The sequence below is a fragment of the Calliopsis andreniformis genome, chromosome 9, assembly GCF_051401765.1.
Source record: "Calliopsis andreniformis isolate RMS-2024a chromosome 9, iyCalAndr_principal, whole genome shotgun sequence".
Classification (NCBI taxonomy): Eukaryota; Metazoa; Arthropoda; class Insecta; order Hymenoptera; family Andrenidae; genus Calliopsis; species Calliopsis andreniformis.
Window position 1 is genome coordinate 13,120,811 of NC_135070.1, and position 13,096 is coordinate 13,133,906.

Genomic DNA, 13,096 nt, shown 5'->3' on the forward strand with positions numbered 1-13,096 from the left:
AATCATTTTACTTTGAGTTTACTAAAATGGAAAAATATGAAGTAACTGTTAAGGCTATTTATAAAAGATTTACTATACAGTTTTCACAGGAATCAACTATCTTATTACTCTAACATACTTCTGTTTCTTTAAATAAAATTTACAGTCACGAACGTGTACTTAGAAGTATTATACTTGGAAATATACTATGTATTGCAAAAAAGGATTTAATTTAAGATTAATTTCTCTTTACAAAACCTTATGGTATATATTTGTCATTGTTTGTTTCTAAATTTTTGTTATTCTGTATGTGATTATCAAGTTAAGTCATATAAAGTTTTCAAGAATTTATAAAACAGAGGAAAAAGTAAGCATAAAATCCCTGTGTAGTACTTTTACAATCAAATAATGCTGTGTCTGAGAAAGCTTGTGGCATAATTGCAACTGCATCATATATGTTTCACTAGTATTACTTTCATACAAATAAAAAACGATAAAGAAAGTCTGTCAAATTTTTAGTATCTCAAAATTGGACTATAATTTTATTAAGTATGAAAGTTCCCTTGCATTAAATGAAATCATTCTTTTATACAGATAGAAGACATACGAAGAAACTATTTCAATATTTATCTATCATATTTTATGAAAGAATAATTTGTATTATGAAAGGGAGGAAAGTAATGTCAACTAAAGGCTACTACTAATACATTGCATGTAAGAAAAATAAGTTGTTTTCCTCTTCCCGTAAAAATTCAATGAAAAACTGAGATTGTGTCAAGCAATTACACTTATAATATTTAATGAGCAAGGAAACAAACTTCTCGTGACAAAACAAGTTACAATGTAATCCTTTTATGGGGGATAAAAAAATGACTTGCTATTTGTAATGGAATCGGTATTCTATCATCATCGCCATCACAGGCAACTGATCAGAGCATTTCTGTAATTGAATCTAGCCGTACCGCATTTCATATTTAACGAGCACGTAGTATATGTCCAGTCCCCAAAGTCAGGCAGACATAGGCAAGGTAAAGTTAGCGAAGCCCCCAGTGACGTATTGGCGGCAACAGGGGTGCCGATAGCAGGCATCATGTCACTTCCATTGCTAATGAATTTGTTTTGTTTGCCCGTACAAGCTGCTGTTGCTGCGGCTTACCATCGCAAGCCGAATTTTCCACTGCATCCACCTCCATATCCAAACTTTCACTAAAATCAAATATGTAATTTTTGCTAACAAATATTTCCAAAGAAATTATTAATAAAATCACGTTCTTCTAAGGAGTGCTAAATACCAATGAACAATTTTCTTTTACGCTTTTATACAGATCAAAGCGCATGAAATTATAATTTTAGTAACATAGACAAAACATGTGTAAGTGAATTGAAGACTAAGGAAAAAGCATTCCATTAAAGAACTAAGTACTCTATCTAATATCTTTTTCAAAAGCGTGCACTCTTCATAAATATCAACATAAATTCAGGTTATTCTTTCAAATAGCTTACTCTGTATATTTTAACAATATACATATAATTGGATATTTTAATTGATTCATATAATACTTTACTTACCTATTACTATTAAGCGTAATTTCCCCGGACGTTGGGATTTGTTGCGCCTGACTTTGCGTTTGTTGTTGTTGCCTAGCGAGACTCGCCAATTTGCTCTGCGCAATCAAGCCAGGTAGCAGATTGGACGGCGGATGTTTTTGCGGCAGAACTATCGTTGACTGATTATTCACCACATGAGTGCTATTCGAAATATTGTTAGAATTGTTTATATGGGGTAAAGGACCATTTTGGTGGCCATTACCAAAGTTTGTTATTGTTCCACTACTTGTGGTACTTGCACTGAACACTTTGACTCCAGCACTACCACTGCCGCAGCTGCCGCCATTCCTATTATTTGTTGGACTAGTCAAGGACTTAGATAAAATGGAGGCAGTACTGCTGTTGTTTGGCAATTGTCTATGCTGTTGTTGTTGTTTAGATTGATGGTTCAACTGTGCCTCGGTAGCAGCACTTGCGCATTGCGTAGACACTGTATTCGATGTTGTCGCCTGATTGGTCGTACACGAAAAAGACGACGATACCGTAGAACTTGTCGAAGTATTTACACTAGAACCACTAGCACTGTACTGAGGCCGACCCTGCTGCGTCGCAGGCTGTGCAAAAAGACTGCTAGGTAGCGGTGTCACAACGAAATGTGAACTACCCATCTCGTCTGTCCGCGAGTCGCTAGAGTTATTATCCGATAGTCCACTAACGCACGCACTACCGGTGATACTCGCCACGGCAAGGTCGAAATCCGACAGAGTGTCCACCGTGAAGTAATCTGCGATATTAAATTCTGACGTAAAAGGTGGTTCGTCTCCCGCACGTTCAGGCTCTACTTCTACACAGATAGATGTTGCCTCGGGTGGGAACGGGTACGGAAGCGGTTTTGTTTGGGATAACGTTGGCTCTTCATCCGAGTCCGTATCACTACTTTCTTCACTTGGACTATGCACTGACACAGGTGGAGTCTTTGGTCGGAAGTGTAACCTACATTATACGTAAATATATTAGATAAATTGATTCTACGTTAAAGAAAGATTTTCTGCAAAGTTGTAACAAGTACATGTTACAATACTTTAAAGGGTTGTAGAGTACCCCAATTTTATCACAAAATGTCTTATGACATAGTGTCTGATCTGCCTTCATTTTACAGTAATAATGTTATAAAGTTAACATGTATATACAATAAACTAATAGTATATATATATAGGGAAAAAAATGTACGTGATAAACACAAATGAATTGTAGACTAAAAGACTACCGACAGTCAGCTGTTCAAGATGACCCAGTGACTGAGAAAGCAGGGACTGTTTACAGTAGGAGTCCCATTGAAGAACTTATGTCTATGAAAGTCTTAACATGTATTAAGAGCCTTCCAAAGGAAACACAACCTAATGCTCAGGTCAACGAACTCTTTCAATGTCTTCGTTTTAAAACATGGCGCTAGCCTTTAGACATTATTGTTGCAAAAAGAAAGCAGATCAGACACTATGCTACATGTCATTTTGTGATCTAATACCCAACCACTCTAAACAATTTCAACATATACTTGTTATAGCCCGTATATATAGTCTTTTAACGTACCACTCTTTTTTAACTGGTGTTGTTGACATGACAGTCGCATCAGAATCCACGGCTTCTCGTTTTGGTTGGTGTATCGTGAAGTCTAAAGAAGACCACATGTCATCCATATCGGTTGAACAACGATCCAATATCACTCTAAAAGTATACGACAATCGAACAAGATTATTACAAAATTGAATTTTTATTCGTATATATTCATTTTTATTTGTGTTTCCCTGTACATATGTATCATACCTGCCACCCCGACCAATTCGTCGTCGTGCGAAACCAATACACCTCGGCACTGGTTTGCTGATGCTGGTCAGTGCAAACCTATACTTCTTATCAGCCAAGCCCCCTTCGCTTTTATCACACCAAGGCCAATTTCCAAACCCACCTGATACAGGCTGCAAAGAGAAAAGCTCTATATCTACAATCCTGAAAAAAAGAACTTTAAGACTATTTCCACACTTTTACAGTAATTCATGACGATTTTCATTGACACCCATATAATAGAAAAACATCCTGCTTCATATAGATTTCGCGTAAGAATTTAGTCTACGAATTTGTTAGAAAAATGCACACAACAAACAACAAAATTCGCACAAATTTAACAGCACTCACTGGTAAATAAGTGCTATTTCGATTCCGTCTGAAAGCGAATTGACCCTCATCGGCGGTATCTTCATCATCACGATCAGAGGGAACCGAGGGCTGAGAATGTGAGTGAGATGGAAGTGGACTATCTTCATCTGAGCTCATCAGCGGGTCCAGCCCGCCTCCAAGAACACCAGGCCGAGATCCTCGACCACCTCCGCTACCTGTTCCACCACGTACACCAGTATCGTCCAAACTTCCTCCCCTGCTGTCAGTTTTATGTTTCCGTTTCTTATACTGTCTTTTTTCTTTCCTAGGTACTACTTCGTCCTAATTGAAACATATAACATTTAATACCAATGATATAAACACAATTATAATATACTTGTACGAAAATACTCACTTTACTACAAACTTTATTTGCCCAGTTTTGATGAACACCAAATTGGTTTGTAAATAATGGAGCAAATGCTGGTCTTGGTGTCTTCAGTGCCGATACTTCTGCCAGTATTTGTCCATTAAAGTCTTGTGCCTGATATCTACACAAACATTAAAATTCCATAAGATGCAAAATCGGTGTTTTAGAAGACCAAACAAAATATAAAAAATCAAAGAAACTTGTATCAAACCTTTTCTCATAAACTTCAATTGTAAGGTGTAAATGTTCCCGCTTCGTTTTTTCTCTTCGTTTAACCATTTCAAGAAGGGTAACTGCTCTACTAAGATCCCTACGGAGCTTTAACATTTTTTCGTAACTAGTTTCATCGTTTTTGCGGTTTTTACGTGTTTGCATTTTTTCTGTTCTACGTCTAAACGCTAAATAAGGATTATTGGCAGCTGAACCAAACCGATGCTCTGTTTTTACTGTTAATAAAAGTGGATGTTGCTGTAATAAAAAAAAATATATTTAATTATTATACATATAATTTAAGAATATACATAATCATTTTTTACATAAAAATAACTACATCTACCTTTATGATACAACTTACTGTTTTAAGACGTTTATTTAACCAGTAATCAAAAACAGCAATGATTAAATCATCATCTTCTTTTAGAAGCGCTTTAGCTTCATTAAGGGTGACTACAGTTTGCCCTGAACTTTTCTCCAAGCGATCCATCATTTCTTCAAACTGAAGTGGAGTCAAGTCCATTTTACGACTTTGTACGGCAACCCACTTTTCATCTTCCGAATCCATATCATAATCCGGAATATCTTGTTCCATAGCAAACGCTTCAGAAAAATATACATACAATTAATATATCTTCTATTTACAGAAAAACGTATATAAATGTATATAAATTTATTATAGTTGCTTACGTTGCATATGTATAAGTTGACGTGGTAGCTTATAGTCAGCTGGATATATCTTGTCATAAGCTTCCACATCTGCCAAGTCAGTTACTTCAGGAGTAGGAATGATTAGACCCGTACATATTGCTCTTTGCAAGTGATGTTCCTATGCAAAGAATGAATTTAACATGAATTTAAGTATTAATCAACAATAATTAATATCTTTTATGAAACTTATAGAGTAAACTTAATTGTATTAGATGTACCTCAAAAAATAACTATGTAAACATCAACACATTGATACACACATTTTTTTTACAATAACTCATTTACATATTAAATTGTAATAAAAATATACTAAAACTTACATACACATAATAGTGTAACATCATAATTGGTACATATGTCTTATAAAATGACACAATCGTTACTACAGTATCATACTAACATTGTTCACAATGGAGTATAACAACGCAACATTAAATAACCATTGTTTACAAAGAAAACAATATTCTCAGGAAGTAATTCTCAGCTAAACATAAATTTAAAAATCTGAAAACGCTTCAGTGTAAACAAGAAAAACTATAGGAAGCACAAAAGTTCAAAACTTCTATACGTCGAACAGTAACATTGAGGCAACATTTTTAACTCCCTCATTGCTTCGAAACAAGAGGCTGACAGCTACCAACAACTCTTTAACAAGGTGCACAAAAACTCAAAGAATAACTATAACAGGTAAATGAAAGTTAGCAATTGCGTTAAACAACAGAAAATAAAGAATATTTGCAGATAATAATGTTAAATGGGCTGCCATCTGCCGGTTGTTTACGAAGATGCGCCTGAGGGTAAGATGGCGGACGGGGAAAACATGCTGGAAAAAGGCTGAACAGTTCGACTTACACATTCCTCCTCCTTTTCCATGCCGCTGGGCATTTGGGGCACAGCACGGTTAATGGCCGAGTAATCTGGCAGATCCGGCAATTCCTCGGCCATGTAAATCGGCATGGGCTTGGAAGCGTCCAGGGCGCGGGCCCTGAACGACAGCTTGCTCATCCTGAGGCGGCTGGCTCGCGTGTTGACAACCGAGTTGGCTGGTGTCGAACCGTGAGGCCAGTCGGGTCGGCTCGGGCCTCGGGCTTGCGGAACGTGAACCTGACTGGGCCTGGCTGGGGGCCCTGCGCCCGTAATACCCGGCACAGAGAGCGGTCAGGGCCTCATCGTTCTCCGGCCATCGCGCTGGAACACGGTCACTCAGTCACCAAACGAGATATATCACTTTGAAAACATGTTTGCGTGACACGGTCCCTGCTCAAAGCCATCATGGCCGACGCACAGCCATTTAACACGTTCAGCTCGAGCAGTTCCACGATGCGACGTGCGCCGCGCGGGAATCGGCCCGCTGCCGCCACTGGCCAACTCGCGACCGCCGATTGGACGATACGCGGCCCTAGCCGACGCAAGCCTCGTTCACATCACCTTTCCATTTACGCTGTGAATTTCAAACATTTTCGAAAAAGATTTTTCTAATGTGATTTCAATATTTATTTACAACAGGGATCAATGTTTCGAAAATAAGTTGTCATTGGGCGCATGATCGTATTACTGAAAATGAGAAGCACGGAGTTTTTTTATTGGGGAATATACGTGTTGAGGACTGGAACCATATTTTATTTTCTGGTTATTACTTTCTTGAAATACAGTTATTGTTAGTCTATTTTACGTAAATTTAAGAATTATACTTTATAATCGCTTGCAATCGAGTTATCAAAATATTAAGCGATTGAAATATTCCTAATTTTAAATATAAATAGAATTTACTGATTTCTTTTACATGCGATACTATTAAAATGGAATTTCAGTATTTACAAGAATGAAATAGTTTGGAATGAATTATGTTCGTTGACATTCGGAGACGTGTAAAATTTTTGCTAACCTATCCCTACGTGTTCGTTAAAATACATGAATTTAAAGAATATTGACTATTCAAAATTAATAAGTGCTCGGTCTTAGTTTTATAATGTGGAAAATTTTAATTATCACCTCTCCAATCTTTTATTTGGCACTTGACCAGTGAGTTGTGAAAAATATAAGCTTCAAAAAAATGTAATAGTTACAATCAAATTTTGTTGCTTACTATATTATTTATTTTCCAAAACTGTTACGATGAAAAATAAAGTTACTGGCGATAGAATTAAATAACAAATTACTATGTCGTCGTAGCATGTGTATGTACCTTATTCGTGTTTGTATTTAGGCGACTTCTATTTTGCGCACGCGTCGTGCTTATACGGATACTTCAAATTTTCAATTTGCATGCACGAAATGAAAATCTTGACCGAAATAATTTCGTTAAATGATATTACATTTATTTTTATACTTTACAATCTGAATATTAAGATTGAGCAAATATATTTCCATTCCATGAAAAAATTTGTTATCTTTTGTTAAAAATTAAATATAATAAAACATAATGAAACGTAAGTTTACCAAATGTTATCTTTATACATTAAAATGAAAAAAATGTGGACAAAAGCAATTAAGCGTAACTAAATTAATACAATTGATCTGAAAACAATAAAATATACAAATAGTAGAGCGTAAGCAATGATTTCTAGGAACATAAATTCCCCTTACATTCAACCGGAAACAGGTTAGACACAGTGGTGAAACACGTTTTAGCCAACACGATGCAACATATCGGCTCGTGACTTACGAAATTTTTGAAATAACTCAAAACGAGAATCGATTATTCAACGTTATATTTGTTTAAGATAACCTTTTTTTGGGACCAGATCATATTCCCGCGTGTCGACATGGTGCATAGTATTGCAATTCTATCCGTGATACCTAGGTTATCTTACCACCTTCGAATGCAACTTCCGAGTTTAACGATATTTGACGTTTCGCCAGGTATTATTTTTGACATGCACTTTCTTTTCATACCCGTGAAGCTCGAATTTCTTCGGCTCACGAGACTCTCGCAGCGAGCACGTGTTAAAACGCACTACCACTACGATTCTGTTGTGCACTGAATTTGCGCATTTCATGTGTACAGCTTGGCGGAAAACCCACCCCGTTTAAATATTTGGCGCATATTTCAAATGCCCGAATGACTCATGAACTAATTTCGAGGGTTTTCTGTCGCATAAAATTCGAGCGACACAATTTCCTACTTTCGTTCTTGTTTATTATTGGTTCATTATATTACAGTATTTCGTTTTAATAGTATACTTTTTATTTTAGATAAAAATGATTCATTATTAGAATTAAAAAAAGCGGATATAATAGTAAGCGACTGTGATTTATTTTTACCATATATAGATAAATTGCCATCCTTAAAATGGTTACAAACAACGTGGGCTGGTGTTAATGCATTGGTTCCTGGATTGCAAAATAAAAAAGTTGATTATGTTATTACTCGTTTTTCTGACAAAGCTTTTGGTTTAGCCATGTCTGAATATGTGGTGGCACATATTTTTAATTTTGAACGTGATCAAAGGCAACAATATGAAAATCAGAAAAACTGTGAATGGAAAACTGATGGGAAAATTCTTAATCACAGACTAATTTGTGATTTGTCTGTGGTTATTTTGGGCCTAGGAAATATCGGAAAATTCAGTAATCATATACTATATACTATGTATATTTATTATTCTTAATAGAAAAATGAATTTTGATTTTGCAAAGAATTCAATTTTTGTAGTTGCACAAAAACTGAAGACATTTGGGGCTACAGTTTGTGGTGTCACACGAACACCACTTAAAGAAAAATTAGATTATCTTGATGAGCATGCAACAATTGAATGTCTACCTCAAATGTTGGAAAAATGTGATTATGTTGTAAATGCTTTACCATCTACACCAAATACTGTGGGTTTGTTAAATGGGAATGTATTACAAAATTGTAAAAACCGTGGTAGTATTTTTATCAATATAGGTAGAGGGACAATCATTAAAGAAGCAGATCTAATTAATGCTCTTAAGCAACAGTGGATTGCGGGAGCAATTTTAGATGTTTTTGAAGAAGAACCACTGCCAAAACAAAGTAAACTGTGGACATTACCACAGGTAATTACCATTAGTTGTTGAATGTATAATAAAAGTATTAATATTAATTGGAATTATTTAACTATGACATTAAAAATATTTTTATGTAGGTCACTATTTCACCTCACATGTCAGGTGTTACTCGTCCCCAGGATGTTGCAAGATTCTTTGCTGAGAATTATAAAAAATTTGTTAAAGGTGAAAATATGTTAAATGTAGTAAATTTACAAGAAGGTTATTAATCAGTTAGATAATTTAACTGTTTATAGAATTCTGTATTAAGCTATTCAAATTCCACTGATTTAACACAAAGTAGATAATTAATATGAACATAGTTTTTTAAATAATTTATTATATATAACAATATATGTTATTGGTAGTATAACATTTTTATTATGCCTCCTGAATAGCTGGATTTGGAGATGGTTTCAATCCTCTCATATTGAGGTCAGAAACTACTTTTTCCATTTTTTCAATGGCATATTTTAAGCCATCAACATGTTTCTTTAAGGAATCATTTTTAAGATTTAAAAGTTTAAAGCCTGCATTTAGGTCATTTAGGAATTGTGCAATTTCTATAGGTCTGTCATTATTACCATTAGTAAAACTACTTATAGCAAATTGACTCTGAAATATAATATATGAATAGAGACTAATTATAACTAAATAATCAAATATACATACCAATTCTGCAGCTAACTGTAACAAACCAATTAAAAAGTCTTCCAGGTCCAAGTGAAAGCCATAATTTCTTTCATTTGTAACTGCATATACAATGTAAAGTTAATATAAATATATACAACAAATTTTTGTTAAAAACCATATACCTCCTAACATTTCTGCCACAGCCTCATGGGTAGCCAAAATATTTATTTCTAAATAGATTATTAAAGAAGCTAGAAAACATAATTTTTGTGTCACAGAACGCCACTGTTCATGGAATCTATAATATTGACCTTTCGGTAGGACTTCTGTGAGTCTTGCATAATTTTTACGCACATCCTCAAATAATATTCTTGCATTTGTGCAATATTCAGATACAACTGTGAATAAAAAAAATAACTATAATTCAATAATTTTGAAACATTAGAAACACATACTTATATTTTCTTCACCCTTATTTTCATTATGAATGTTCTGTAATATCATTAGAATGTCTCCAGCATCTTTTTCAAGATCATTCACAATGGCACGAATTTCCTTTGAGAAAAAAAATATGCTTTATGTCATTCGCAATTATCAGGCAAATCGAAGAGAGCCACATAATATTAAAATTCTTTCTTTTAAAGCAAAATTACGTTAAAATGTTTAAAACGAAGTCCATATTTTGACACGTAATTCGGCAAATTTGATCAATAAGCCATTTAAACAAACCTCACGTAATCCTTCTTCATTATTTAAATAGTCTTGAAATGATTTAAAGATTTCTGATATTCTCTCTGCCATTGTGTTTGTTATCTTTTATGAAAACTGACTGAGTGATTAGAAAAATTTTTATGTCAACATGATTAAAAGCTTGTCACAATAACGCCCCATCAAATGGAACTCACGTGCTAGAGATAGTGCTCCACTATCGTATGCTACTACTGACTAGTGCTGACACTGCTGACGGAATCTGAACAAGCTAGTAAACCATTCACTCAATAGATGGTACTGCACTATAATATCAAATTTTAAACAACCAAATATTTTTGCATTATGAAAAGAAAGAATACATCGATTTTTCATATTTTTTTGCTATCCCATACATGTACTCTACTATCATGTATATAAGGAACAAAAAATCGTCGTAACGATTTATATTCAACACTTAGTCTATAGACGTATTTCCATATTCTACTTCAATTGCTTCATGATGATTTTAATTTAAGACATACTGAATATAATATTTTCTTCCGTTTCAAGTACTTCACTAAACATATCAATAATAAACTGGCAGAAACAGAAAAATATACATCTTAAAATGAATAAAAAACTGTGCAATTTTCAAAGTAAAATGCACAAAATATGTACAATATAAAATAAACTAACATAAACAGTACAATAAATTCATTACAGAATTCTTACAGCATACAATTGCAGTACATTTTTAACGTTTATGTATATCCTCATAAAAATTATTTCCTCAATATACCTTCATTTGCTATAGATTAAAATTATTTAGACTGAAAGAGTCTTATTCATGATTCCTATCACTCAGAATTTTTTATAAAACCAAAATGGGATATAATGAGCATCAGTTGACCTCGAAAACGTGTCCAATAGTACAAATTTGCCACTGGAGCAGAGGGTCTATACCGAGGAAACACTACTAATGATGATGAGCTCCACGAGGATCCTCGCGTCGCGACAGCGCTTTGAGCCGATCCGGGACAGAGTCCGTAAGCGCGCGAGCCGTAAGCTGCAAGGTCTCGCGTGGTGTATAAATAGAAACCAGTAGGTCCTGCTGTGAAGTCGAGGAAGGCGGTTGGAATTCTACAGGATGCCTCTACGTACCTCGTAGAGGATACCTCTGGGGAATCTGCGGGCGTGTCATTGATCCCGATACACGCGTTCAACCGAGCATCCGCGAGAGGAGACCGGCTTTATTGAAAAGTTCACGCCCACGTTTAACCCGAGTTGCTCGCGAGAACTGCGATCGGGTTCATCAGGATTCGTCTGGCAAATCAACGATATAAATAGCGGAAGTCCTGGGAGACTGGCGATCCTTCCGTTACACGTGGACGCACCTTGGAACCGGATATCGGAGAAGGTGCTCGAATTTTTCTCCAAGTCGGTCCTCGAATTTAGCACAACGTTTCTTTATAGTTCCTTAATTATTGTGTAAGTTCTTTGAGATTTTTAGAGACTGAAGATCGAAATTTATTTTTCATATTCTGTTCGAATCTCGTGTTTGCAGCTCTAGTTGTTGAAGATGCGGAGGAACACGCGACCTTGCTAGTAACCTTCGACGGTGCAGTTTATTGTACATACTTCTCCTGGGTTCATCTACGACCGACGGTCTTCGCGTTGCTATGCAACGTATTGACAGGGGATCCTGCGAGTAACGACGCCTTCGATTGATTCGAGCGATTAAGGGTGCGAACACGCTATTATCACGTCATGTTACATATTATATCAAATTTGTTTCATACTATAGCAAAGTAGGTCTAAAATAAGGGAAAAACTTTGGTTCACATTATGGAATTGCTATAATATACAACGTGATTTCACAGTAAGGTGGAGGTGACAGTAACGTGTTTGCACCCTTATTAGTGTCACTGAGGCAGTGACACGGTTTTAAAAAACTAGCTTGTTTATCTATTACTCTGTTTCGTCTAGATGGAGGGAGGATGAGTCACCTCTGCAGTTATTATCTTACAAGGAGCTCATCAGAATGCACAGTTTAGCCAGATTCGGTCGATCCACTTTACCGTTGCCTCCTATTTTCTTGTCCCGTTTCTCGTGACTGGCCCCGTGAATAAATTGCACGGCAATAGCGGCGAAAATTGGCCAAGGTGTCCGACCACTTTACAACTCGCCGAGGCGCGTTTCGTTCGTCGAAAGTTCGGAGAGATGCGAAACGATCGGCATCGGCAGTGTGTGGGTACGCGCAAGTGCGAGCAGACAGATCGAGATACTGCCACCGAGCGAAGAGGAAGAAGGCTGGGCCAGGGCGACCCGTTAAGCTTGCATTCCTCCAGGCGCCAATCTTAATAAAATCCTGGTACCGTAGGCTGTCGTAAATTTTTGGTACGCCTTAGTGCGCGTGCACTCTACTCGATACGACGCGTACGAACCGTTTATTTTTAGCCTTTCGCGATCGTATCTGCGAAGGAAGATTGCACCAGCCCTCGCCCTTGCCCGTGCCTTGGCCTTTTCAAACATATTTTACGGCGGCATCGGGTTGTACGAACTATTTGCATTTAATTTCGACCAAGTAATCGGCCAAGATTTCTCCATGAAACGTAGCACGGTTCCAGTTTTGAGAAGTGATCCACTTAATATCTTCTGACCAACATTTGCAAACGTTTAATCTCGCCTGTGAACAAAATTTGTCATGATTTTAACGATTAAGCTCGC

At 36.1% G+C, this 13,096-nt stretch overlaps 3 protein-coding genes across 3 annotated transcripts; 1 reads left to right on the forward strand and 2 right to left on the reverse strand.

Annotated features, from left to right (window-relative positions):
* Positions 1 to 200: 200 nt before the first annotated feature.
* Positions 201 to 7,933, reverse strand: E(pc) (Enhancer of Polycomb). The gene is made up of 11 exons (XM_076385320.1): positions 7,852 to 7,933; positions 5,888 to 6,476; positions 5,015 to 5,153; positions 4,686 to 4,927; positions 4,323 to 4,579; positions 4,097 to 4,232; positions 3,721 to 4,023; positions 3,352 to 3,503; positions 3,118 to 3,252; positions 1,549 to 2,520; positions 201 to 1,185 (listed from the first exon to the last, which is right to left on the reverse strand). The coding sequence occupies exons 2-11, from the start codon at positions 6,038 to 6,040 to the stop codon at positions 1,068 to 1,070; spliced, it is 2,607 nt and encodes an 868-aa protein (XP_076241435.1). The 5' UTR covers positions 6,041 to 6,476; positions 7,852 to 7,933; the 3' UTR covers positions 201 to 1,067.
* On the forward strand, positions 7,637 to 9,299 carry LOC143183662 (glyoxylate/hydroxypyruvate reductase A). The gene is made up of 4 exons (XM_076385321.1): positions 7,637 to 7,897; positions 8,231 to 8,605; positions 8,691 to 9,055; positions 9,145 to 9,299. Exons 1-4 carry the CDS (start codon positions 7,801 to 7,803, stop codon positions 9,274 to 9,276), a joined length of 969 nt encoding a protein of 322 aa, XP_076241436.1. The 5' UTR covers positions 7,637 to 7,800; the 3' UTR covers positions 9,277 to 9,299.
* Positions 9,300 to 9,366: 67 nt separating this feature from the next.
* Positions 9,367 to 10,586, reverse strand: Trsn (translin). The gene is made up of 5 exons (XM_076385322.1): positions 10,409 to 10,586; positions 10,135 to 10,234; positions 9,862 to 10,077; positions 9,719 to 9,798; positions 9,367 to 9,661 (listed from the first exon to the last, which is right to left on the reverse strand). Exons 1-5 carry the CDS (start codon positions 10,478 to 10,480, stop codon positions 9,428 to 9,430), a joined length of 702 nt encoding a protein of 233 aa, XP_076241437.1. The 5' UTR covers positions 10,481 to 10,586; the 3' UTR covers positions 9,367 to 9,427.
* Positions 10,587 to 13,096: the final 2,510 nt, after the last annotated feature.

Excerpts from the sequence above, each read along its gene's own strand:
- LOC143183662 (XM_076385321.1), top strand. The coding sequence starts at position 7,801 with ATGGTGCATAGTATTGCAATTCTATCCGTGATACCTAGGTTATCTTAC. Across the intron at positions 7,898-8,230 it reads GATATTTGACGTTTCGCCAG|ATAAAAATGATTCATTATTA; the intron begins GTATTATTTTTG and ends TTTTTATTTTAG. Across the intron at positions 8,606-8,690 it reads AGGAAATATCGGAAAATTCA|TTGCACAAAAACTGAAGACA; the intron begins GTAATCATATAC and ends CAATTTTTGTAG.
- Trsn (XM_076385322.1), bottom strand. The coding sequence starts at position 10,480 with ATGGCAGAGAGAATATCAGAAATCTTTAAATCATTTCAAGACTATTTA. Across the intron at positions 9,799-9,861 it reads TGTGGCAGAAATGTTAGGAG|TTACAAATGAAAGAAATTAT; the intron begins GTATATGGTTTT and ends TTGTATATGCAG. Across the intron at positions 9,662-9,718 it reads TACAGTTAGCTGCAGAATTG|AGTCAATTTGCTATAAGTAG; the intron begins GTATGTATATTT and ends ATTATATTTCAG.